The 27,954-nt window shown below is 39.2% G+C and overlaps 1 protein-coding gene across 4 annotated transcripts in view; it reads left to right on the forward strand.

Annotated features, from left to right (window-relative positions):
• Positions 1–27,954, forward strand: part of SH3D19 (SH3 domain containing 19) — an 84,446-nt gene that overhangs the window by 34,003 nt on the left and 22,489 nt on the right. For 2 of the 4 annotated variants that reach the window (XM_054064645.1, XM_054064643.1), the window contains exons 3-8: positions 5,502–5,542; positions 12,570–12,612; positions 13,841–13,988; positions 14,219–14,420; positions 15,001–15,996; positions 27,843–27,950. In XM_054064645.1, the coding sequence (XP_053920620.1) occupies positions 5,502–5,542; positions 12,570–12,612; positions 13,841–13,988; positions 14,219–14,420; positions 15,001–15,996; positions 27,843–27,950 (1,538 nt within the window). Of the gene's footprint in view, positions 1–5,501; positions 5,543–11,588; positions 11,630–12,569; positions 12,613–13,840; positions 13,989–14,218; positions 14,421–15,000; positions 15,997–27,842; positions 27,951–27,954 lie in introns of all 4 variants that reach the window. The other 2 variants (XM_054064646.1, XM_054064644.1) reach the window with 2 other exon arrangements.

The raw sequence follows: 27,954 nt of genomic DNA on the forward strand, positions 1-27,954 counted from the left end.
GTTTGTTTTCGTGAGTAGAGGCTGAGCTGCTTACCCCAAAGATGAGCACTAGCCTCCCCAGCTGTCTGCTCCACCACTTCTCCAGTGTCACCCTGTTGCTTGTATGGCTCTACAGCCAGCTGGAGCAGTCCGTCTGCCTAGCTGAAAGCTAATGGGGATGTTTGGGATGGGGTAGTTTGTTTACAAAATCACATGGCTTCTCCAGCAGACTTGTGACCATGTCAGCACCAACACAGAAAGCTGGTGGAAGTGGGGAGCGTGGGGAAAGTGGGACTACTGGCTGCGCAGTCTTCATTTATCTTACGGGGAAACTGCAGCTGGAGTCTGTGTGTCATGTAATCTAATTTATATACATCAGTTGGAGGACTGGGAGTCCTCTACAGTCAAGGCGCTGAAGAGGCTGATTACCGTGGATCAATACATTTTCAACGTAGATTCACTTAATCCAGAAGATTAACACGATTCCGTCTACTGCATCCACGTCAGGAAGATAGGGTTGCCAACTCTTCTTTTCTGACTTTGGGTACTTTTTGATCAAACTAGTGGGTCTGGTTTTGTCCTGCCACCAGCATTGTCGTAAATCTGATCTTTTGTACCACCCTTAATTTAACTATAAAATAACTAACAGCTTTCTGTGTCTCAGTCTGCAGTGAAATAGTTTAGGTGTCATTTTAAACATTTTGTCTTTGGAATAACGTCTTCTAAATAATATTAGTGGGTTTCTAGTAAGTTGTAAAAATGTTATAGTGTTGTAGTGCACAGGCTGCTATGAAGATGGCATGATTTCTTAAGTAACTGAGAGGAATGTATAATGCCTATTATTACACCAATGTTTTTCCTTGCGGTAATTTCAACATCAGCTATTTAAAAATTCTTAGCTCACATTCCAAGAAGTCACAAGACATTAAAAATAGCAATATTTTAACCTTTTTTTACTCTGTGTGTGTGTAAGACAGGGTCAATAACCATCACAATCAAAAATATGTTTAAAAGCCTTTACACAGGTGTGTGAACGTAAAGACTGATACTATAAGAAAAGCTTTGTATAACATGACGTGAAGGAAAATTTTGAGACTTTGCAGCACATGCTTCAGTATAGTAGTTTTTTAGAGCAAGTGATCATTCTTTTTCATTCTCTTCTCCTCTTCCCCCAATTTTATGTCTATTGACTGACATATGAAAGAAGTGAGGTCAGTTTTCCTATAGAATACTCATTGCTATGACACTTTCGACAAAGCATCCGAAGGTCCCAGTTCTGATAAAGGGAGCAGGCGTTGTGGAGGATTGCTTGATTCCTACTGAGAGTCCCGTGCAAGCCACAGAACAGGAGACAGAAGCAGTACTAAAACCCGTAGGGCAGAGGACTGTAGATAGCCTGTGGAGACCCCTCTAAATGGTTACAGATGTACTTACAGGCAGAAGAGAGCAGTCGCAAGCCAGTACTGCCTTTGCTCTCCAGAGGCAGGTAGAGCCCCTGTCTGCACTCCAGAGCTGACTTATTATCGGCCAGCTGGTGGAAACGTGTGCATGACATGCCCTTGGCTGGGCTGAAGCCACTGCCTCTCCCAAAATGGCAAAAAGATATGAGGTAGCCCAGAACTTCTTGGCTTCTTTGCTTGGGTGGCATGTGACTTGAATGCTGTCCTACTCTGGGCACACACAAATCCCTGACCGCTCTCTTGGAGATGCCTGGGTGATTTGAGCTTTATTCCACTTGAACAGAACATCCCCTCCTCTGCTCTGTGAGGGCTGTTCAGGTCCCCACATCCTCACATGGTCACTGTGTTAGGTCAGGAGTCACCTCGCAGGAGCAAGGCTTAGAGAAATACAGTAGCTGAAGTTGTGTTTGAGAGACACTGCTCGGTGCAAGTAAAAGTGTATGAGCAGAGCCCGTGGTGAGGGAGAGACCGTGGCTTATACACAGTAAGTGAACTTAGTCTTCTAAACAGTTTATAGCTCTTTGCCCAGTCTAGTTTGTGACAATTTTATTTCCCCAATACACAGACCTAAAAGAAGCTTTTGAAGCGTTTTCCTCAAGTGTTTATATTTAGAAAACCTGTCCTTGAAACGCAGGATAAAGCCTGCCAGGAGAAGTGAGTAGGTGTTTAGCATCTTCAAACACACCACTCCAGGTTCTTTATCTTTCATAAATTGTGACCTGGGGGACACTTCTCATATTGCTGACAACTTGAAGTACTCAACTGCTTTTAGCATAGCAGTACAGCAGCTTGCAGATCCCCTCTGAACCTATTGAGTGAGTTTGTCTGGGTGCCCAGAGGGCCGGAAAGAGGTAGGTTGGTTCTGCCTTTTGAGGAGCTCGCTAGTGAAGCTCAACAAAGCTGCTGCCTTGCTAGAAATGAAAGAAAGTTGGTGTTTTAAATTAACAGTGAGCAAGGTCTAGGATAAATCTGCAGATGTTAGAGGAGTTGCTCTGGTTGTCGACTCTTGCATGATAAATTGTAGTGGGAATGGATGAATAGTTTGCATCTTTCCTTATTCCATATTAGGTGTGGCTGGGCTGGTGTTGGAGCTATGTTTATCAGAGTCTTTAATGCTCTGAAACTTCCTGCTGTTTGCCCTGTGTTCTTCCAGCAATCTGAGTTTGGACTTTGCTTATGTATGTTGCAGGGCAACACGGGAGCTGCTGTCCCCTGCCCTCAGGGGTTAGTTTTTTCACACTGTCCCCTGAGGTGTTCTGATATGACTGTTGGGCAAGTCACACTGGGACCAGGATAAGAGGTCCCATGCGGATTAAACTTCTCTCTTCATTTTACCTTGACATGTGCTTGTGGGGATCTTATGTGTGCTCTGGTTCTTTGCTGCACCTTACAGATAGATGGAGGAGGACGTGGGAAAGAGTGAGTGACTCCATGCAGTAGAGGAACTGCTGCAGCCTCTACCTCAGCAAATAGGAGAATTAAATTCGATTTGGTTATGGTAGTTATTTGGATGGCTTGAGAGAAAATGTGCCATTAACTATGGAGCAGAGGAGAGTGTTAGTAACCTTGTCATGTCTCTCTTCGCCAGACAGGACAAGAGACCAGAAATTGTTGGCTGTGGAACAGGGAGGGGTTAGCTTAGCATAAGGTAGGGGCAAAATCACAATCTGCCCCAAGAACAATATCTTATTTAAATTACTGGGGTTTGGCGTGTAAGAAAGTTATAGAATTTGCGGTTCCATTACAGGTCTTCATGGCAAAAGAAAAGAAAAGAAATTCTACATCCACTCCTATTGCCATGTTTTTAAAGGGCTTGTGTAAGTTAAATGTGAATCAGACTCTCCTGGGGGTAGGAAATGCAGTACTTTGCCAAAAGCTTGTTGATGGGTGCCACCTGTTAATGGAAAGTGGAAAAGAAAAACTGTCTGCTAACAGCTTGTTTTGCCTGTAAGCTCATAAATTTTCTAGCAGAGCCCTGTTACCCTGGGTTCTAAATTACGCAGATAGTTGCAAACTTGAACTGCCTTGCTCTTGATATATACATACTTTAACTAAACTTGATTGGTTTCACGCAAAGTTTTACTTCTTTATTCTTTGCACTGTGATTTTAAAATATTTTTTTATACTCTTTTTGTCCTCATGTTGTATGGAAAACTTGAACTTTTGCCTACATGATGACGGCTGTGATTTCCAGCCCAAAATACTTGCTTGTATCTGAAAGTGCTCATCAGATTCTGATGCAAATTACAATGGGTCAAAATGTTCTTGCCAGCAGAAGAAAGAACTTAACTAATTTCTTTTGGTTCTTGCTGATACTTGAGTATGCATACTTCATAGATTTCCTAATTTCCTGCTATAAAACTGCAGTAAATCTTGAATTCTGAGCATAGAAAGTTTTTGCCACTACAAAAGATTTCAGATTCATGTTACCAGAGTTCAGTCTCCGTCCTGTCTGATACTAAGTATGATTAAAATAAAACCCTGGAGATTGTAGTTATTCATAGCAGTGAAAGCAGAATAAAGCTTTGAAAATAAATGTTGAAAGAAAAAGAGACTTGAGTTACAAGGAATTAAAAAAGGAGTCTAGGGTACTTCTGCAAGGAAAGTACTGAAAACTACACTAAAAGTGTTTCTTAAAAGATAAGGCTACATTATGATGGAGCATTTTAAGGAAGATCAGAATCCTTTTTTGCTGAAAATGCACAGTGAAATATGACTGATAGAAATGTTTTCTCACACAGCTTTGCTTGCTATGTGGATAGGGGCCAAGCTACACTTGAACTGTTTCTGAAACCAGACAAATAGGCATTGTTTATCCTAGACTAGCCAAACTATTTCAGAAGACAGTTCAGTCAGAGAAACATTCATTTCAAGTCTTAATTAGTTTTCAGAATGACTGTAGAGGAGGACATTTTTCATCCGCATCCTTTTTGACTGTTTCTTTCTTCTCCAAATCCCCCTGTTCTTCACCCCACTGGAGTAACTGCAGCCATCAGCAATTGCACTGGAAGTGCGTGTGGAGCTAAACTGAACCCTGACAAGAGTTAGTGGGCTGCACGTCTGTGGCAGACAGAACAAGAGCAGTGTTATAATGCTAATGCCCTCTATGTGCTGAAATTCCTGCTGTTATACCACTGATGAAGGCTGTGGTGGAAGGTTTCCGGAAACGTCTTGATTAGTGTACTTTTCTGTCATAATTAAGATATTGTATTAATTTAAACCAGATATAGTCTTTTTATTTTCAGCCTTTAAAAGGCTGTTCAGCACCTCCAGAGGCTTTTCACCAACGTGTATTTTTACCTCTTGTGTTTAAAAAGAAAAAATATTGGAAAAGTCTTTTTCTGAAGTAGTTGTTTGTTGATTTTTTTTATGTCCTCTGAAGCTTTGCACAAGTGGCATGTTATTAATACTGTGTTCTTCAAGTTGGCAACACTTTCTGGAAACGATAATGCCAAGTTAGTTTTGATTTTACCTGCAAAAATAGTAAGGGTTGTTATATCTGTTAAATAGGACCTTCAGAAGAGAGGCATCAGAAACCTTAGTCCTACCAAGAAAACAGATAAGTTGGCAAAAGGAAACATTTTTCTGGCCTTCTTGCCTTCCCGTCTAACCCCACCCACCAAATTATTACTGAAAAATGCAACCTCATCTGGAAAGGAAGATAAGTTTTTAAGTAATTGTTAAAAATATTTAGCAAAGGAGTTGTATGTTTTTACTCAGCTGTGTAAGTTTTATTTATTTACAAGAATGTTAAGTCATTAAATGCTTATAATTGAGAATATGCACACCCACATGGGCTCTTCTCAGAGTTTTCCTGTCAGATGAGACAGAATGTGAACTTCAACACAGAACTGAGAGGAAAAAAATGTTTTAAAGAATGACTTTCTATCTTTACAAAGTCTTGCAGCTAAGCGGTAACCTGGTTTTCATTAGAAGGGGTTGGATATGATTGACTGCTCCAGGAGTTTTGGACAAGTTTCTGTAAGATAACAACATGATGTTACTTAGCTTTTTTCTCTTTGAGACATTAATCAATTATCATTTTTTTTCTTCTTCATTAAGCCAAGGACCCTTGTCATCCATAAGAGCAGCGATCAAGAGATGTAAGTCTACTTTTCCTTTTTTGGGGGAATCATATTATTGTGAGATTGCTACAACTTTTTTTTTTTTTAGTTACTGGTTAACTTTATACATGAAAAGAAAGTAGCTAGCAGGCTTTTGGGGGCTGTGATTTTTTTCTCACCCTTTTTTGCCGCTCCTTAGACCATCTTTTCGCTTTGCTGATGAGCTCTTCCTTCTTGCCAGTTACTAACATTTTCTTATTTATGCACTAATGCATTTGTACACAGATGGAGTACATCTCTGAAGACCTTGGGTTACACAGACCCAATTTTTAGTTCACTTGACTAAACAGATTGTTCTGTTTTGGTAGAAATCTGCAGCAACTGCTCATTGGCTATACTGGTGACAGGGTTGGACTCACACACCAGGCTCATTTTGGAAAACAATAAAATATTTATAAATCTTGAGTGAAAGTCCAAACTCTTCTTTCCTGAGTTCATCATTAACTCCTCTTTTCCTTTCCCTGCTTACGATATTTCTGGGCAGACAATTTCTTTAGTTGCATCTTCTGAAGTATTTTATGCTGTTTCTTTTTTCTGTTTTTTATTTCCTTTCTGTCTATGATTTCAGTTTCCTTTTAATGAAACAACCCTCAGGATTCTGCTATGGGGAAAAATAAATTAGTATATGTATTACCAATTTGTTCCTCCTGGGCCTGTTAGTTAGGGTCTTATTAGTATGGATTATGTTGGAGGCAGTTAAAGGGAATCATGAAAGCTTTATTCAGAGCAAGTCTTACATGATGCTGTAGTTAAAGTGCAGCTCTTCATCTGTGCTGTTGCTACCATAGATAGGAAACTGGAAAACAGAGAGCACCAGATCACAGAGGGCCTTTTATGGTGGAATCAGAAATTGATTCAAACTGCCTAAGCCCCGGAACCTCATCTAACTGAGAAACTGTCTAAAAGATCCCTAAGGAGTTGATATCTTTCAAAATACAGTAGCAAGTAATACTTTGTTTGGAGGCATGATCAAGTAAAACAAATTCTAGTCAAGAAGCCCTGGCTCATACTTAATAACATTTGCTTTGAAATATTAATATGTAAAAAACTATGATGAAATGTAAGTCCTACATGAATTATTCAGATGATAAACTAGAATAAAATCTCCATTCACTTATCAAGGCATTACATATCAAGGCATTGTATGTGAAAACATATTTTTTTGTATGACAGTAACCATACCTGTAGATGGACCCAAATTAAAAATGGACCCGGAAGAATTCCAAACCCCCCTTGCCATTAATCAGGAAATAGTATGGTATTCTCTGGAGAAGTGTATTTTCTGAACAGAGTTAGAAATCTATCTTTATTTCCTAATCACAGCTTCTGTGGGCTGTTTGCCTCTGATTTTCAAGAAACATGATATATATGTGCAGGGTTTCAACTTCCCAGCCTTTATGTGACTTTGTGTTGGTAAGTCTTGTGGCTGAAGAGGGAGCGGATATATTTTCCTTTCGGTCACTCCTAGGACTCTGGATAGAAAGACACTGTCATTTTGTTTCAAGTGTTTGACAGCTCAGTAGAATTTGGAAAGTGAGCCCAATGTGAACATGAGATATGCTTGGGAGTAGTTTTTTTTAACCTCTACTCTTCAAAAGTTACCCCTGGATTTTTAATGATAATCTCAGACCAGGACATACCGTTAAATCCACCTCCTACTGAAATCGGTGAAACTGTTTCAGTCGACACCAGAGAAAGCAACATACACAAGATTTCCATAGAAAGTAAAAAGAGGGAAGCCAAGTGCTGCAGTTGTGAGACAAAGGGGAATGATAGTTTCGCTTGCTCCTTCCCACTTTCAGAACAGGATGACTTTAAGGAATAAGGCTACAGAAGCAATTCTGCTGCCCTAAAATGAGGGAAGAACCTGCAAGCTTTTTCTGTTATCATTCTGTCCTAAGCAAATACGTGGCTGAAGGAAGGAGATGTAACAGCTTGCATGGACTTAAAGGTTGTGGCTTTCCATTTGGCACTATTGATGCCATTTCTGGCTGTGGGCTTTGTTTGTTTTTAATTTTTGTTTTGTTTTGCTTGAGGGCTTCCTAGGTTTTTTGGCTCCCACTTTTTTCCAACCAGATCAATTCCATGACCTCATTCTCTCCCCATCTGCACAAACATTTGGGCTGGCATAATGCAGGGAATGATGCAGAGGCAGGAACATACAGCCCATGTAAAGATGTAGGAAGGAGTAAAGTGTCTTCATAAATCATTATTGTAAAATTTGAGTGACTACAAGCTTGCTCTAGGGGTGCAGTTATGCAGATTTTATTCAGCAGCAGTGCCAATGTCTGTGGTGCCCAGCAGTTTGATTGGTTGTGAAGAGGGTATTTGCCCTCTCTGGGGTGGGAAGAGGAATCCCTGTCACACCTCTAGGTTATTTTTGATCAGTTGCCTCACTGAAGTTGCACAAAGAAGACCTGCAGCTGGGAAGCAGAAACAGGAAACACAGACCGCTCTTGGGGGTGGCATATTCTTTCCCCTGTGCTGCTAGTGATCTGGGATCAAGGCGAGCAAGGTCCAGGGAGATAAAATGGACAAAAACTGTACAGGAAGTGTTTGGGTTTTTTACTTAATACTCTGAACTCACTTGCTATGGGGTTATATGAGTGCTAATATTTGTTCAAGAGAAGACAAAAGTCCGCGTTTGGAAGGGGAATTGGGTATCACCATCTCTTTTTAGCTACATTCAAGCATTAAATCAGCCTAGCTCTAATGTCAGACAACTTAACATTTCCCTGAGGTGCCTAGAAACAGAGCTAGAAGAAAAGGAACAAGACCTCCCCCTTGTGCCAAGAAATAGTTCAGGAGAAAAGCTTCAACTTTCGTAATTCAGAGGTGCATGAAAAATTCCAACGAGTTTGAACCTCCACTTCTACAGAAATAATCTAAGCAGATCTTGGGTGAAATCAGACTTTTCCTTCTGGTTTTAGCTTGAGGATTTCCTGATCCTTCTAGTGTTCCCCAAGGAAGGGCCTCTGCAGCCCTGTAACACCGTTGATATTACAAAGACTGCAAGCATGGCCTCTTGCGTGGGACCATTTTTCAGCTCTTCTGGTGCGTTACTTCATAGGTAAAAGGAGGGAGTGTTTGTCCACTTATGAGGGTCTCCTTGAGATACTATAATGAATAGCCTTTATTCATAGGCAGCTGTACAGTGAGAAGAATAACTTCTCAGTCTAATAGTCTGTGTATTTCATAGGATCGATGGTAGAAATGTCTAACCTGGTGTTAGAAAAGCATTGAAATAAGCAGTGTTTTTAAAGATTAGCAATGTTCTTGTTGTAGTAAGTAATATTATTACTTTAAAACCTACTGATAATAGTTAGTATGAATTAGCTGAAATAGTTAATTGGCAGGATCATGTTTACTCACAGCTGCTGGAAGGGACGGTAGATAAAAATCATCAGAAAAATTTGGAGCTTGATTTCCCACAAGGCTTGGGCTATTTGAAGCTGTTGTTCCAGTCTAATGCAAAATGCAACTTGCTTTTAAAACACTCCACGATGACAAATTTGTTCAGCTTTTCATTCAGATTTGCTAATGGAAACATACAAATATAATTATGCAGTGTCTGTATTGTGGAAGTGCTTGCCGCAGAATGGTATCTGTAAGCAAATCCCTGAATGAACTCCATAACTGCCTTTGTATTCCCATAGAAGATTGCCTGAAAGACTGTAAATTCTAGCCCAACTCTCTTCTGAAGGCTCAGAAGTGCACATCAGGCTTCTGCTGCCACCGGCTTGTATGTACCATCAGAGTTTATGCGTTTGTGGTATAACGTGCGTTGTACTTACACAGGTATCTTGATCTCACAGCTTAAAATGCCCCCTGCCCCTATGTGTTTCAAATAAAAAAGACACACTAAGTGTGCTTGAAAAGTAGGACCCAGAGAAGAAACAGTAGAGGAAAACCATTCTAAACATAAGTATACAGCACAAACTGAGAACCCTTTACCACTGCACATTCAAAAAATAATTAGATACAGCCCACTAAATAGAACTAGTAAGAAATATGTATAAAGATTAATCTATAAGTCACCGATCTGTCCTCTATTTACAGTATAACCATTAGTCCTTTACTTGCTTACATTCTACTGTACTGGGTTAAACACATATAGATGCTTCATTGACAATGATGGAAATAAATAATGACAATGTTATGGATTGATTTGACATTTTTTCTTTCTCCTGAAACCAATAAAGTTGTAAGATGAAAAGTTGCAGATTTTATGCACAGAGTTTTTCCTTTTCCACCCCTTCCTTAGCTGCTTTGCTTACTTAAATACCACTAATCATATGCTCCTGCAAATGTTGTCAATTCTCACCCTGAGTGTTTCTTAGTGTGGAAGCTGAGGAGATAACTGTCTCCTCAGCTGTATGTAAACCAGCACTGGAATAAGTTTCCATTGGCTCCTCTGATGGAAGAAAGGGTTTGTTTTAAAATCTTAAAGCTGTCATAATATGAAATCTGGAGGAGAAATTAATAGTGTCCCTTTTCAAGGCGATCCACAGAGAAAATGAATAATTACACTTTCAGGATCAAAAGATCACGAGGCCAGAATAATGGCTACAGATTTTTTTCTTTTATTTTTACATCAGGTGTGTGCTATATTTTAAAACATGTCTTCTCTCATAAGCTTTTTTTTTTAAATTAATTTCTTTGAACTGGTAAGGGAGCAAAAGCTCTGCAAGTCTGGAGGCAAGGATTATTTAAAAAGTTTATATTTTCTTTTCCCTAGCAATTGTGGAACTCTAAGGAATACATGAGAGCAGAGGGAGCAGTAACTTTCACCTCTGTTCCTACTGTGGATTTAAGAGCTTCCACAACAAAAGATATTCTTAAAGGTGTGGTTGTAACAGAAATGTAGCCGCAAAAAGAGGAGAAAGGTTGATGGAAGGAGGGAAGAACTTTTTCAAGGTCGTTAACAAGAAAAAATGTTTCTATTAAATGTTTACGAACATGGAGGTAGCTTGATTCCATAAATGCCTGGGAAATTCTTTATCTAAATGGAACGAGCACATCCTGAAAACATCTGTGATGGCTTAGATATTAGCCCTTTTGAAGAGACGTTTACATCTATTAATAGTTATTTTTATATGAGTATTTTAAATGTGTTGTTTTCAAGTGAGTTTACTTGTTTACTTGGAATTTGGAGTTTGATGGATTACGTAGGTGCTTCACTGGAGTTTTTATCTAGAAATTAAGAAAGAATGAAATTTACAGGTTTATCAATTCAGTTTTACATCTTTCATAAATTAACTTCTATTTCTAGTGCCCTTATCATTGTAATTCGGCTCTACCCCAAGTAATTGTATTGAATATATTTACAAAATGAACACTTTCTTCAATCTTGGAATTGGTTATTTTGGGTCAGTTCAGGTTTTTTCTGTAATGTGTCTATTAGACAATGCTGCATTAAGATCCCTGAAGAAGAAAGTGGAGGCGATGTGTAGAGGATTTTTATTTACGTATTTAGCCAAACAGTTTTTACTGAACTAGTTCAGGAGATGTGCAATGATGCTTGAAACTTTGAGATGTGCCTCTTAATGGGATCAACCTGCCTGCTCATACCACTTTGGTAGGTGGGTGGGAGTCCAGCTTCTTCACATCTGTATCGACTCCTCAGTGTAGCTCATGATTTTTGGAAGGGCAAAAGCAGACACCCAAATAAACCATGATTTTAAACTAAATAAAGCATTCAAAGGGATTTGACTTGTGTCTTCTCATACCTACAGGGACTCTTTGTTGAGCCGTATAGTGGATGTTTCCATATTCAGTTGTTCTTCATGCTTGATTTATTGCTAAGGAAACTTCTCGAAATCCATCAGCATGAGACTAGAAATAAAATCTGCTTTTATGAACCATAATGTGAATAGACATTACAGTTGTCCTCTTAAAACACTAGCACGTGAGCTGTCCTTGTGCGACTAACCTGTTTGATCGTGGTTTCTGACACTCTGACGCCTTGGTTTGTTCTCCTTCATCTCATCTTCATCTTCTGTAACCCCTTCTTTTTTTCCTCTAGTACTCATGAATAGTGTACATCAAAAATGCCCTGTGGAAGAGGTATGTGTGACACAACACTATGCGACTCTTGAATCAATATGTGTTGTCCATTTAAGCTAATGATTCTGTGATGGCACAGAAACAGCATTATTGTCAACTTTTGCAGAATAAGACTCTACCACTCCCTAAATTTCACTTGCTTTACAAAAATTTGGCTCTTGTATAATTTCTTCTTCTTTCTAAAGAAACCAAATTGAAAATATAATGTAGCCATTGAAAAATTATTTTAATATAAATATGGCAAAAATAGATAAATTAAGAGATCAGGATTCACTATTTTATGTGACTTAAAACACATGGTTTGGAAATAAAAAAAGAAATTTTGCTGGCTTTTAATCCACAAGTGGTTAAACTTTAGAAAACTTTGAGCTGGGAAGAAGTAATTTTTGTCTTTTTACATAAAGGAGGATAAAATAGCTTCTTAGATGTTGTGCCTTAGTATTTTTCCCTTCTTTGAAACAAACGAAAAAGGGAGAGTAAAAAAAAAAGCAAAAAAAACCAACAGAAAGAACACATCTCGGAATGACCCATCAAAAGAAAAGCCGTATGTTTAACACTTTTTTTTTTTTTTAATCATGGATTATTTTAACTAAAGAAAAAGAAGTTTTAACTCGAGGGTCACAACAATGGAGAATGCAGGGATGTGTGGTGAGCAAGAAGAAAGGGGACAGGACCATCTCTCTCAGTGGTAACTTGGACATAGAATGACATAAACTGATTATGAAACCACACCCTAAACTTTTTCGAAACTCCTCATATTTAATACAATTATTTTCTTTTAAACTTGGCCACCCTTAAAATCAGGAATTTATGATGATTTGCTGTATGTTCTCCATTTCTTTGGTAGTAAATTGGTAAGGGCTATGCTATTATCCTCATCTCATTGCTGTGATAGAATATTCTAACCTCTTCAAAACTTCTGTTTCTTTTCTTTACATAGCTTCTCGGACCTCTAGCCATAGCGAACAGCAGAGGGATAGAAGGTATGATGCTGTTCTTTATATTGCGATTAGATGTTACTGTAAAACTTGTTAGATTGTGCCACAATATTACATTTTATGGCTTTCTCCCCTAGTTTACTTTTTTTCCTTCTATCTATCCTCAATGTGTTTAAAAAGAAATTTAACTTTGAATTAAAAAAAAAAGGTACTCTGATTCATAAGCACAGGGTAGGTTCAGGAGTTTTTCTCATCAACTTTTGTATCCTCAAAAAGAGAACGCAATCAACCGTCAAACCTCTGCAGAACTGTTTTACTTTCCTGACGTCTATTTACGGTATCATTTTACAATGAAAATAAACACACTTTCAGGTCTCTGTCCAATTTCTCAAAGGGTCCTGAGAGAGAGCATCACCAGCCCAGGTTCAGTGGTGAACTGAGCCTGCTGTTGTTTCAGGCGTGAAGGAACTGCAGTCCTCTTTTTAAAATTCTTTTTATGGTAGTTTTTGAAGTTATATTTCTACAGTATTTTTCTATCAGCAGGCAGAGGCTTCTGTAGCAGAGGTGTTGTCTACTTATAAAACTCTGTTTGCAAAGAGTATTTTATGTGAGACTCTGGATTGATCGGTCCTGCTCTGGGGGTCTTGGTCTGGGAATGTGGGCCAGCACTGCGGCTTATGCCCTAAAGCAATTGTTCTAGTGATGAAACAGGAACAGGACCTGCAGCTCCTTAACCATCGTGAAGTCCCTGTTGCCGTAGATGCTGTAAGCAAATAGGTGCTGCCCCACAGGCCCCATGAGGCTTGTCTTATTCCACTTTAGCACAGTGGGAGGTTTCCCTAGAGATCTGAGGACAGACACACTTTTAGTTAACCATCCAGAAGCATTTTTAGCTGTCCTACTGTTTTCACATTGTAGCAGGCAAAGGGCAAAAACATGATTAGCTCTCACTATCCAGGGGAGACTAAAACTTCTATCTAGTTGAGTTAGGCTTCTGTTTAAGTACTTGAAGTGTGTAAATTATTTCACTGAAGCCAAAAAACCTACTTTTTGGCTTATGCATTCAATTTGGTGCTTTGAATGGAAGCCTAAATACTTCTTAGAAAGGTCAGGGAGGTTACTTTGAAATAATGGGAAAACATATTTTGTTAAATCAAAAAAAAAACCCTGAGCTATTTTTACTTCCCATTCTGAGAAAACTTCAGTCTTTTATGCTTAAAAGCACTACATTAAAATGTTTTAGATAATTATTCCCCTTCGCGTTCATTTCCAGGCGTCCTGAAATCACAATAGTTGCTGCTGAACCCCTCCGGCCGTCATCCTGGTTTCCGGGTGCAAGCCCTGTCACTCCTCAGGGACTGGGATTCCCTTCTGCTTCATCTCATGCTCAGTGGAGGAGAAATGAGCATATTCCAGCTGAGGTGAGTGTGAATTTATGAGGTATGTGTGGTTTACAAAGGTAAAAAAGCACATTAAGATAGAGAGATACTAGAGTTTTTACTTGCTTAGGCTTTCATCACACAGAATAAAAGACTATGATAATGTTCTTTTCCTTGACATATGTTAATTTAGTATTTTTATATTTATATGCTTCTTTTTTTTTTAAAAGGATCACATCTGGATATGCATTCATATCTACCTTTTTTCCTAGCTTCCACCGTCATATGAGCAGGTGATAAAAGAAATCAATCAAGTGCAAGTGAATACAACAAATAACAATAATGCTGCTGCTTCTAGACATACCACTAATTCTGCAACACAGACTGACTTTCCAGAGGAACTAATCAACCATTTGCCGGGAAGTAATGTAAAACCTAGTGTGCCTACACACTGGGAATCTGCAGGCTATCCAGGTGAGGCTGTTTTGGATTTCTCATTGATGAAAACCTTATTCTGTCTCCTGAAGATGTTCCTTGTTATTGATCTGTGCAGCATTTAATATGAGTAACAGATTCCTCTAAAAGATTACTGCTGTACATTCCTGATAAAATCCTCTTTTCTGAAGGAACTAATACTACATTCGGGGTCATTTGCTCAATGCAGCCATAATGGCGTTTGCTTTGGGGCCAGAGGAGCTCAGATGTCCCAGTAAGAATAGCACTAGTGTTACACATTCAGACTGAAAAGTGTACAAGCCAAGCTGAGGAAGTTACTGTACTGTTCTTTGGTCCAGATGTTGCTTGCATACCCTTCATGGTGCAAACTAAAAAGTAGTATTGCACCCACAACACGTAGATACCATGCATTTCAGCGATCTTGAGCTTCTTAGAGTTCACATATTCTTTTGAATCCTTTTAGAAAGAGATTGCAGTTTCACAAGTAGCAGTAAGTTCTGAATAAAAAACATCATGTTTATCATCCTGATGGCTAACAAAAATAACATAAATAAACCATTCTGGAATGGATAACTGGAAACCTTTTCTTTTCTGTTAGCAGGGCAGAGTCCTCTTAAACCTCCTAGGCCTTCTGCATCTCTCCTCAATAGGTCTCCTCCAGAAAATGAGAATCCTTTAGTAGTCTTTGAAATTTCTGAAGGTCAAAGGTGCCAAGAAAATCCCAATCCTGTGATATGTCCTGTGCCAAAGCCAAGATCGAGAAGCAATCTCAGACCTGTGGTCAAAAATGCTGAAAGGAAGATAGATGATGGAGAAGAAGTGAACCAGTCTACCACAAAAAGGCAACAACCACCAATTCAGGAGTCACCTCTCTTTGATGACAGATTACTGCACAATCACTTGGCAATGGACAGCATGAGTACAGAAAAGAGCCAAAATAGTATTGTTTCAAGAATCAAAGTTTTTGAATCCCAAGGAACTAATGATACCTCAGGATTATCAAAAAAGCCAGAAATTGTCCCTCGTTCATTCACCCCGAGATCTGTTACTGCAAAGAAGCCAGTAGTTGCTCCAAAGCCGGAGTTAAGCAGAATTTCAGGAGACTGGGATGTGTGGACAGAAAGCAAATCAACACCTTCCAAGGAACTGCGGCCTCAGCCTGAAGTAGTTGGGAGCAGTGTTGTAACCAAACCTGAACTGCCAAAGAAGCCAAAACCTGGCCTTGATAGAAGTAGTAGTAGTGATTTTCTTGATGCAAGGAGTGGATCAGTTGTAGAGAACAGCGAAGGACAAAAAAATTTTCCTGTTCCTGCTCCAAGGCCTCTTGTTTCTAAAAAGTCACGTTACACAGAAAATCCTGCCCTTCCCTTGGACTCACTAAAACCAATTACTGCTCCCCCACGGGCTTCCATATCTGCACAAGAAAAAGTTTTAAAGTCTCTGGGGGAATCATCACTTGCAGCCAACTCCTCAGCACCTGCTTTGCAAAATAAACTAGATGTGGAAGGAGATCTGATCAGTTTTGATGACGACGTTTTGCCTCTAAGTCCAACTTGTGTAGTTAAAGATAGCATCAGTTCTGAAGCAGCAGCAGGTAAGAAGACTTTTTTTTAAGCTGTTCCTGCAGCTACTTTTTGCAGGTGTATGATCCTGTGTGAGTTATGTCTACATCTCTTGACAGGGTTCATGTCTGTATATGAAATTCTTAGTTTTCTGTTATGGCAAGGTCACTATGAAATTACTTGGATTTTGAGACTTGGGAGGTTTAAGGCTATGTAAATCTCAGAACTTGCTTGCTGGATTTATTATGTGATTATTAAAATAATGATAAAAGACTAGATGTTATACACTAGATGTCACCTCCAGAACTCATCACAGTTCTCTCTGGGGAACTTGGGGCATCTTATCTCTTGCTACGTTATCTGACTAATTTATTTGAGTGCCTGAAAATCTGTAGGGGAAACCGAGTCATCTAGAGAAGCAGCTGTGCTTGTTGCATTTAGGGAAACTTGTGATTGAACATATTGGGATACTCTATCCATCTCACCAGTGCCTACTTATTTTCTGTTTCCTGTCTTTGTGTCTTGTCTTGCTATGTGACTGTATGCTTGTTATGCAACTGCAGTTTTCTTCTACTAAGTGAAAATAATTGGTTCGTAGGACAGATTAATTACTACAACTACATCCCTTTCATAAATCTTTTTTTCATTCCATTAAGCATTTTGAGTCGATTTTTTGATGCTGTCTTAGGTAGTTTAAGACACAGATGAGTGCTGGGCTGTCATTAAATTTTATAGCGGTAGGTTTTTCCCTCTTAAAATTCAAGCATGTCCTGATTTAGCTTACCAGCCCCACTGAAATCCAGGGAGAGTTCTGCTTTAAAACAGATGACGTGTCATACAAAATGCTTGTTTAATGTACTAGCTATTATTTTTAATCTTTTTTTTAACCCTCTTTTTATCACTAAATATCTCAGCTTTCTGAAAAGAAAAGCGTAGGTACCGTGTAGTTGTCACAGTAAATCAATATTAATGATTGCGAACAAATGCGATTTCTTCACAGTTTGTGGATTATATCATTAGATGAAGTTCCAGTATGTTATTGTTTCTCCTCTTTATTGGCATAAAAACCCAAAGGCAGGCACAGAAAGTCCCTTAAACCCCTTTGCTGTTAAGATCAGTATGTAACAGACATACAGATCTCAAGAGAGCTTATGAAAGCAGTGAAATAGGGCAACAGAAGATCCTGCAGGAGAGGTGATTGGCTCCGCGTGGATACATGTCCATTTTTTCTTGGACTAACAGATTCCAGGAGCGCTGCAGCAGCAGTAGCAAGCTTGGAAGGAGGGAGAAGCATAGGCTGAGGCGTTTCGTACTTAAGTCAAGGAAGTCTATGACTGATTAATTGTTTAGCTGGGAATAGAGTCGTGATCATCCTGTCTAGAAACTGGAGTCGTGGAACAAGCATTGTGCTTCTGATGCTTTTAGAAGAAAGTTAGAAGTATGAGGGTTGATTCTTGTTTTCCATGCATTTAGGGTAAGACTTGTAGTTTGGGTCATTTGATTAATAGATGCAACAAACAGAGGAAAATGTAACTGTGTTAAGTAGCAGGTGAGAAAAGAGAGTACTTGGGTTTTGAAAGTGCATAAAAAGGAAAATCATGTTTTGGCTATGTGCCCTAGAAGACTGCCTTCCACGCAACCTGGAAATGTTCTGTTAAATCAGAGGTTGAGTTATCCCAAAGAAAAATCACCTGAAAAAAACAGCTTTCATGATGAGGTGGTAAGAATGTCAGTCTTCATGTTCCTGGTTGGTGTCCTAGGTGTTATATTGGATTTAATTAAGAAGAAAACACTTTCCCATTCTCACAGCTAACAGAAAAATTATTCAGGTGATAGTTCCCTGACTTCTTTTTGAGTCACCTGTCCATGATTTGTTCATGCAGCAAAATGTCATCTTTGCTGCAACCTCTTCCTACTTACTAAAGAGAAAAAGATCTGACTGCATTGTCACTTTATTACACTGTAAAATTAAGATTCATTCCAGATCTTCGCAGGAAATTGTGAGCTCAAGATCATATCCTGTACTCTTGATTACTAATGCCATGCTATGTCTTGACAAAGCATTCATAAGAAAAACACCAGCTTTCTGAAAAATGAGGCAACACGGAGCACTAACACCAGCTGTTTCTCATGTTCCCATAGGAACAGCCTAGGATTTGTAAGATGAATACACAGTTAAGTGTTTTGTAAAGGCAGGAAGAGAAGCTCTAATCCTGCTCCCAGTTCCCCAGACCTTTGCATTTCTTACATATTTGTCACTGTCATTACTTAGCAAAATGACAGCGCTTTGCTTGTTGTTATGGCAACTGTAGAAAAGGAAGGAGGCTTTTACGAAGTAGTGTTTGAAACTGAGCACTGACAGCTTGTTTGTCAAAGAGCAGTATTACATCACATATCACAGCATTCACAAAACTTTTTTTTTTGATACAGCACAAACGGGTCTGCTACTTAGACTAATGTAAATATAACTGGACAGATTGATCGCTGCTGCTGCTGACACCCGGTGCAAAAGGTCAAGCATTCAGTTGATGGTGGGGAGGGCGCAGAAGTTGATGTGAGCATGTGAATGAAAAGGTGAACCGGGCAAAACAAATGCAGACTCCACAGCAATTTACTTGACTGACAGAAGACATCAGCTTCCTCTAAGAGAAGACATCTCCACAGTAGTGAGAGATATTTGAGTATTATTTTTGTGCTAAGATCGACAGTGCTGGCAATGAACCAGTGCATAGTTTCACCAGTTTAACTGTCATTATTTAACTAGTATTTGAACTACCTAAGTTAGCTGGATGTTTTTCTTTCAAGTTTACTTCAGGCAATCCCATGAGTTTTCATCAGTGTTTGACAGCATCTCCAACAGCACAGCTGTTAGTAGATTAAACTTGCCCTTATCCAAACATTAATGATTTTATCTTTGTCTGACCTTTATAGAAAAGGGAGACTGTTCTTCTGATGCAAATAGGGTCTCTGGGTACCAAGATCCCTTTCAAAGCTTTTAGCATCTGCTCTGCCAGTTGAAGTCTTTTGGAGCTTTGGAAGCTCAACACCTCTGAGTTTCAGAGGTGAACTGTGGCAGAACCTTGCATCCAAGCCGTGTCTCTAATGCTGGCCCAAGGGAAGTACAAGGAAGGAGAAGTCAGGAATGACACATCTGTAGAACTGCTCCTTTCATCAGCAGCCAAACTTGATGCCAGTTTTAAGTGGCATAATTTTGGACTCAGCAGCCAGAGATAATGTTCAAAGCAATTCGTATCCTTATGAAATTACTCCTGTTCAAGTCAGTCATTTAGAATATGAAGGCATCTGCTTGGGACTACAAATCTTGAGGTGCTAATGCTTTGATGACAGTTGTGATATTTTGGATCATCTGGAGTAATTTTACATTTCTCTTATTACTGATAGCACGGATTTGTGCAGTTCCTGAAGGCTAGAAGTTTTGGTAATCCATCAGGTGGGCTCCCTCATCACTAATCCGTTGGCTTGGAAATGAAATCCTAGTGCAAGTTGAACTGAGAGTAAATTCTGTAGCTTCAGAAAGTCCATGATTTTACCTATAACATGTTGCTGTGTTAAAGCTTCTCGTGCGCCTGCTTGCTAAATATTCTGAGAATGTATGCATTGGACAAAGACAATAAAGTAACAGTGCGTTTAAAGCATACATTTAAATTAAAGCCTGAAGGTGATCTTGCTAAAATGATTTCATTCTTCTTCGTGTGTGGGGAGTTGTTCTTTTCTCTTGTCTTCTCTCTCTCTAAAACAGCATATAATTCACTGATTTCTCTGTGCGTGATATACCAGAACTCAATTTAAACCAAACGCTTTGAAAAGTAGTTCTGAGAGAGCCTTAGCTTACCAGCAGGAAACAGCTCTCTCTTTTAATATCTTCATCATATTACTGTATTTAAATTCTAACAGACTACTGCATTTCTGAATAGTTTTATCTGTCTGTCTATCTATCTATCTATCTATCTATCTATCTATCTATCTATCTACCTACCTACCTACCTACCTACCTACTTCATTGCAGTGTAAAAGTTCATTTCTGCGTGTATAGCAAAAAAACCCGTAACAACCGAACTAGTGCTGCTATACATTTATATGGGTTGTTCCTTCTTCTGGCGTGAATGGTAGAATTTATGTGACATTGTGGTCAATTCAGAAAATCTGCTGCATGAGTAACTCCAAATTTGTCTGCTGCGGGGATATTGCCCAGCTGCTTGTTTTTAATTGCTTCCTCAGGAAGGAAAAGAAAAAAAGAACTAAAGTATTTCTAGTTGGTAGATTACTTCAGACATATCCTCAAGAAATGCAGCTTTTCTTAGGGTTCTGCCATATTACTTCCAATTACTTATGATGATTTTTGAGTTAGTTGTCTCTTTTTTCACTTACTACCAAAAGTATCATCACTAGAAAAGTGTGAGCTGTCTTATCCATTTTAATCTGCTATTTGAATTAAATCCCTGAAAAGACCACATTTACCTGAAGACGTGCTTATATGGGATGGACTGGTGGAGGAACCAATCTGTGCTGTGTCGCGATGGTTTTTATACAAGGCTGGCAATCTTCAGCAGAAGTGGTAATGAACATCCATTAACTCTTCAGACACTACAGACGTTTGCTTAGTAAACATAAATTAGAGCCTTCAATGAGCTTGGAAGTGACTCCACTGTTACCACAGGAGAGGGCCTTATGTCTCGTTTCAGGAAATAAATAAGGTTTTAAATCATAACTTCATAATAGGAGAGGAGCCCATTAGGCTGCCACATGCAGCTGAGTTTGCTTTTGAGTGCCATGTGTATAGATGTTGTTAAGTGGTAACACAGAAGTAATAATGTTCTTAATAACAGCTGTCTTCTCTGATGGTTAAATCTGTTACAACAACACTTAAAATGCAGATAGCCTTTGATCAGAAAGATTGTTAAAGAGCAACAAAATGTTTATTTAAAAGAAGTGTTTATAAATAAAAGTGGGTTTTTTTCCTTTGCTGAAAGCATGTGAGATTCTTGCAAGAGGGTAAATAGGTATTTTAAACAACATTATAAATTCCCTTGCCTTTCACATTTTCATTTATATGTCCTACTGCTTTCCATCACCAATTTTCTGCTTTGGACATTTCCAGTTTGGCTGTTTTGTGGCTCTTGAATCTCTTGCCAGAGAACAAGCATTTATTTACCTGGTAAGAACAGACAAGGCTGTGTTTCTTCATCTCCAGGGTAATTTGGGCATTTGTTTTTTTTGTCAGCCACTGTATGTGCAAATACCCTTCAGCATCCAGTTTGTGAAGCTAGACCAGGTTATGCAACCAATTTCTAAGAACATGACCTCATGGCTGGCCTGTTCTGGGCAGGACGTTGGATTAGAGACCTCCTGAAAGCTCTTGCAATCTGAACTATCTCAGTCTTAACTTCAGTGAGCAAAAGGTGGTGTCATTACTAACACTTTACTAGTATGGACAAGCTAGCAGTGAACCAGATGGTTGTGATACATGCAGATAATAGTAAGTGTGGGCATTCTCATAGTTTGAGAGAGAATAGCTGAAAGCTTCAAAAGGTCTGTTTATGTCTCTCTCTGTGTACAATGTCTCCAACCCCGTAAATGCTTGTGTTGCCATTAAGTGTTAAAATAGCCCAAGAAATATGGTTATTCTATTAGGGGATTTTATTTTATATGCTGTCCAACTTTCTAGCACTGTGGGTAAGATATTTCATTGCTCAGTGAAGGACATCTTGCATTTTCAACAAGGATATTTAGGTTGGATCTTCTGTTGCATCTCTCAGCAATTTTTTTGTATACTTTTCAGAGAGTTTCAAACTCTACGTAATTCTTTGACTTCATGTATTTCTGTCATACTGATGGCTAGGCTCCTGCAAACTTGAAATGTATACTGTAAGCATCATTCAGTCTTTGGATTGGACTCATTCCTCAAAAATAGTGATCACTGGCCTTGAGTTGCCTTGCTTTTTGTGGTGATGTCAGCAGTAAACAGAGAGTAATGCCTAAAACCTTTTAAGTTGTTCACTATGTTTTCTCTGTTCTGAGTAGCGTTGAATGTTGCTGGATAGATTCTTCCTGTCCTGAAGTCTTTGCGCAAATCTTTTTAAAAAATCTTGTTAATGTGTGAGAAGCTTGAAATTTCTGTTTTGGCATCTGGATATATTGTTTCTGGGAGGAAAGATAATCCTCAAGGTAAAACTTTTTGAAATTACTGTGTGCTTGCTCCACTATAGTGTGCTTTTGATAGAATAGCATAATCAAGTGCAGAAATAAAACTAATGCTTTGGCAAACACATTGGAAAAGCCTACTTATATGTACAGGTTGTTATATATAAAAGACTTTTAGCAGCCTGTTCAAGTAACTGTCTGACCGAATGTGCCATATCAGGTAAAGCAAATCTCCTTGGCTTGATGAACTATAAATCTTCGAATGAAGCAGGACCACGAAGTCTGTTCATAGCCTTTACAGAAATAACTGGGCTAGTGGTGAAAAACCTCTGTGTAGACTGGGGAAAAAGAAATCCTAGAACATTATGGCAAGAGATTTGCTTGTCTCTGCTCCAGTTTTAAGTCTAAAGCTACACTAAGTCTACTCCTGATTACTGTATTCCTTCTATTTGAGTGACCTGGTCTACTCTCCTAATGTTAGCTGAGAAATACGAGTTTCACCTGTGGTTATTTTCAGGTTACGCACAGATAATAATCCTGAAAGAACCTGCATCCCATTCTCTCTCTTGTTTTTTCCTTTTTCTTTTTTAATTTCCCAGCTTATTGAAAGACAGGGTATGATCAGAGCACAACAATTTTGCATGCAGGGGGAGCTGCAAATTACATATTTTGAGAAGGGTGGTATAGTCCATATTATTTTCTCTGGGTCAGAAATATCATTTCTAAGAATAGTTAACTTTTAATTTTGGTGCTGAAAAATACTGGAGAAAATTGAGATTGGGAAAATCTCTGATGCTGGAATTTAGGTAGGTGTACTGAGTCTGGCTGTGGTGAAGTCTGTTTTCCCCATAGAAGCTCTCATAGTGCTGTGCTTTGTACTGGTATGTAGAAAGGTCTTGATAACACGCTACTGTTTTGGCTACTGCTCAGCAGCGCTTGCAGAGCATCAGGGCTATGTCTCCAACTTTCCCCCTTTAATCAGTAGGCTGGGGGTGGGCAAGATCTTGAGAGGGGACATAGCCAGGACAGCTGACCCAAACTGACCAAAGGGATATTCCATACTATATGACATCTATACGACAGCAATAGAAGCTAAGAGAAAGGAAAAGGAGGAGAGGGCCATTTGTTTTTATGATATTTGTCTTCTGGAGCAACTCCTACACATACTGAAGCCCTGCTTCCTGGGAAGTGGCTGGACGTCGCCATTCACCTGTTAATGGGAAGTAGAGAATAAATCTTTTGTTTTCCTTTGTTTCTGTGTGCAGCCTTTGCTTTAGCTTTAGTAAACAGCCTTTATCTTGACCCACGATTATTTTTCCATCTTATTTTCTCCTCTTATTCCCCCAATCCTGTGGAGAAGGGGAGTGATAAAGTGGCTTTTGTGGGCACCTGTTGTTCAGCCAGGGTCAACCCAACACAGTGGAATACTGTCTAATATGTCTGTTTGTAGTTGTAAATGGTGTGAGGTTAAGAATGTCTGAGTTAATGTCAGACTCTTGGTTATAGCATTTCAGTGTTTCTTGAGCACGGACCCCATTCCTCTTTGGGATGTTATCCGTCGGATTGCCATTGAATCTTCAGGTATATTACTAGGAGGGGCCTGTTGCTGAATATCTTCCTCCATATATGAGTGAAACATGTTTCCACAAACAACAAAGTGTTTTCATGGGGCTAGGTTTTAATATAACCATTGGTTGATGAGGTTTGCCTCTATTCTCTATGCCTGGAAGACCCCAATAACAATACTGTTCTGTGTGAAGAGACTGTGAGCCTTGGCTTTAGCAGCAGATTTAGTTCTTTTTAACTAAACATTGAAAATAGAAACAATTCTCTAGTGGCAAGCCTTGTAGTGTCAGCATCAACACCTTTTGTACTATGTTGTTCTCGCCTGAACTGAAAACACTTCTGGCAGGCCTGAGCATCTTTACAGCACTGTTCTGTGCTTTCAGCTTTCCACGGCTGATTTGTTTGGAGTTTCACCTTATTGCTGCTGAGGTTTCTGTTAACACCTTAGTACCACCCACTTAAAGACTGTCAGTAAATGTTTCAGAAAGATGTCGATCTGGTGTCACATGGGCAAAACCTAGTGTTCTGTAGACTCCTAATTTTTTTATTTTAAACAGGGTGGCAAATGAGAAGGGGGGGGGTGTGAAAGCTGTCTGTCCTAAACTGATGAAAGATAGAGATGATTCTGTGATTCTAGGTATGCAGTGTATTTGAATACACAGCTTTCATTTGTCTTTCCTGCGAACAAGCACGGTATTATATCTTATCACATAAACCTTTGAAACAGAAGCTGTACAAAAGCGAGGCTAAGAAAGGCACAGGCTTTAATCATCATTGCAAAAGTTTAATAAAAAATAGAATTGATAAATGCCTGTTGATGTGCAATATAAAAAATGCCTTGCAGATTAATTTCTTTGAGCTGAGAAGCTTTAAATGAGTGTATTAAAAATTCTGTTTTCACACTTCCATGAATTATGCTCAAATGACGCCCAATTGTTGTTAAACAACATAAAAATTTGATATGTTGTCAGTCCCATTGCATAAAGCAGCAGAGTCATTTACTCAGCCAGTTCCTGCTGCAAACCCAGCACTGGGGAATAGAATAACATAAACAAAGTAATGAGTTTTGAACTAATTATGAGGTGACAACAATATAATTGAACGTAAGATAATGAGTGGAAAACTAAGGTGCAGCAAATGGTTTTCTCCGCCTTAGAAATTACTTTTCTCAGACTTAAAAATTACTTCTCAGATTTATTGATTTAGAGACCTCTGCCAACTGTCGAATGGTTGAGAAAACGATTTGTATGCATAGTAGTGATTAACAGCTGAAAAATGGTAATTTTGTAGAATTCTAAATCTCCCATATATTTACAAGAATACAGATCTGTGATTGTTTTGGGTGTTCAAAGCGTTTCCACTTGGTCTCGTGATGTCTGTATTTTTTACAGGACGGGGACTTTGGGATATTGTTTCCTCATTGTTCATGCAGAGCTTCCCTAACCTCTGCTGAACCTTAGCTTGAGAGATGCTCTGTGTGCCAGCATGTTCCCCGTGGTTCTGCTGTGTCAAGGGTCCCGTGACGTAGCGCCGCTCACCTTTCCTCTGCTCACCCTGCGTCTCTGGTTTCCCAGCAGGGCAATGCCGCTTTGAGGCCTCACTGCCCTGCTGCCTTGCCAGGGTCACTCCTCAAATCTGTCATAGAGTTACCAGACAACGGAAAGAGAGGAGAAAGCCCAGTCTCAGTTTTCTTTTTTTCAGCTGCACCAAAATCACTCTGAACACCAGCGTAAGAGTTAAGATTAGATAAGTCTTACAAAATTCAAATTTTAGCATTGTAGCTAGCAGACATAGCTATAAAGGGTTAGAAGTATAACTGCGGTCTTGCTCTGAGCGTGATTTTAATTTCTTGTAGTAACCATACTGCCAGAATGCTTGCACCCTCTTCCAGTCTGTGTTTTCAAGTCCTCTAGAAAAACTCTTGCTTTGATGCAACTTTCACTGAAGACACCTAAACCCTTTACTGACTGTGCTAATCCATAACTTAAACAAGATGTTTGGTTTTACCCTTGACATCTAAAACATTGTCAGTTGCGTGCGCCAAGTTTCTGGATACTTCACTGTCTTTGGGTGCAATTTGGTGGAGCCATTTTCTGTCTAGATGGTAACAGAGCTTATTTTTCACTGTAGCCTCTGTACCTTTAGCTGTAGACAAATCATTGACCTGTCATGATCCTTTCTACCTGAAGTATATGCTCAAAGCTGTTGTACAAGCAGCTTGACAGAAGGAATTGTTGGTGAGGATTAAAATGTGACATGACGGTACCCTGGCAGATTTCTGGGGAGCCCGTAGGCGGGTAGATGTCTTGACTTTGAGAGAGATCGTGGCACAAACCCCCATGACACACCTGTATGTGATGGATAAGCCTACGAAGAGAGCCTTGAGCAAGAAGCTAGTGGGAGGTGAACATCTGAGCAGGGTGAGTACGCGTGGACCCTGTGGCATGATGTCTGCTGTTGCTACAGCTGTGTGCTGGCAGCAGGAGCTGGGGAAGCAGGGACACGAGCAGAGAGAACTGCTGGCAGAAGTGCCTGGTGCAGAGGAGATGCAGCAGCAGCAGAAGCTTCGGGAGCTGTGACTGCCAACTCATGTGCATGTGGGAAGGCAGTCCAGTCCATTACACTGTAATTCGGCAGCTCGGCATTACAGTGTTTCCTCTCTGTAAAGTTCCTTTGGGCTTATTTTGGTTAAAACACTAACAACAAACAAACAGATGTACGTGTTCTTTTCCTCTCTCTCTAAATGCCAAGGCTTTTTAATTAAAGTGCTAAAAGGTTTTTGATAAGGTTATTCATTAAAAAAAACCACCATATTTCTAGATTTTCTTAAATCTTATGTATTCCTAGACACAGAGATCTAGTGTCTTGATAAACTACATTGTTTTATACTATCCAAAATTATCTGTATGAAATCATGACTTCATATTGTGTCATTTTTAAAAATGTCTTTTCATAATTGTTGAAAAAAGAACTTTATCAAATACAGGGATTCCAACTTTGCTAGAAAGTATGGTGGCAGTTTTGGGAAGGGATGTGTCTTTATCAAAAGTACTGAAGAATTTGAAGAAATGCCCAGCATGCATCTTCTCTTAGACTCTGACACTCCATAAATAACATCTCGTTGAGCTACACATCTAAAAAGGCCACCAGAGGAGATCATACTTGGTTCTTGGGGCTATGAATATGTGTCATGAAGAATTTATTGTCTGGAGTGTTTCTCCAGTTTCTACCTTACACATTTACAGTACCGCTAAGTGTTGCCATTTTACTGCAATTTTTGGTAATGAAAGATAGCTGTTGTTAACAACAGAAAAGAGATATAAATGAAGTATTGCTCTTTGATAGGAAGGTGTACTTGAGAAAGAACCCTTTGATTTGGATTTTATTTATGTACAAGTATTTTTACAGCTGCTGTCTACATGCGCATATGTTCCCATGTCTATTAATACAAGACCAGTGCTTAAGTTTATGAAGCATAGAAAACATTGCTGCTGTCTTAGTGATGGAATGATTGGACAGGCTTGTAGAGGAATGAGTGATACAGGCAGGGGCAGAGCTCAGGCACAACTCTCAGTCCTTGATCTGAACCAGTCTCCTCAATGACACGAAGTTTGTAATCAACAAAATTATTCAGAATCTTCCAGGGAATTAGTTGTTCTTGAGACATTTTATAATCAGTACTATTTAAATGTTTGCTTTGTTTTGTTTTGTTTCTGTAGACGTTTCATCTGCTGCAGTGCTGATTGTTTAGGTTTGGCAAGATTTTATTGATTTAAGCTTTTTGGAGAATGTGTTCACAGCTAGGTCTGCATATTAGAGCAACTGCTTTGAAAACATTTCCCTAAAGCCATCCTGATTTCAGGTCCCTATTACCAAGCAATGCAGTTTCTCTTGTTCAGCAGCTTATATAATCCCAGAAAGCATCTGGAGCGGGTTTATGTTAAGTCAACTATGAACGCAGATGTACAGAAAAAACATTATTTACAAGGAGCTGAGTACACTGTTTGCATTGGCCTGATTTATATATATAATTTTTAATGGCTTTCTTGTGTGTGCAATAGAAATGTCCTTAATAACAAAAGAAATATCCAGTGAGATTTGTGTTCAACAAATAAATATTGAATATGTTGGGGTTTTTTCCTCCTCTTAGATCCTTTTCAGTTCCTCAGCAAAAGTGAACCTGCAAAGGAACAGACAGCTCAACCAGCTTTAGCCCGTAAACCCACTGTCATCCGAATCCCAGCTAAACCCGGGAAACGTAA

Source organism: Cuculus canorus, chromosome 4, assembly GCF_017976375.1.
Source record: "Cuculus canorus isolate bCucCan1 chromosome 4, bCucCan1.pri, whole genome shotgun sequence".
Classification (NCBI taxonomy): Eukaryota; Metazoa; Chordata; class Aves; order Cuculiformes; family Cuculidae; genus Cuculus; species Cuculus canorus.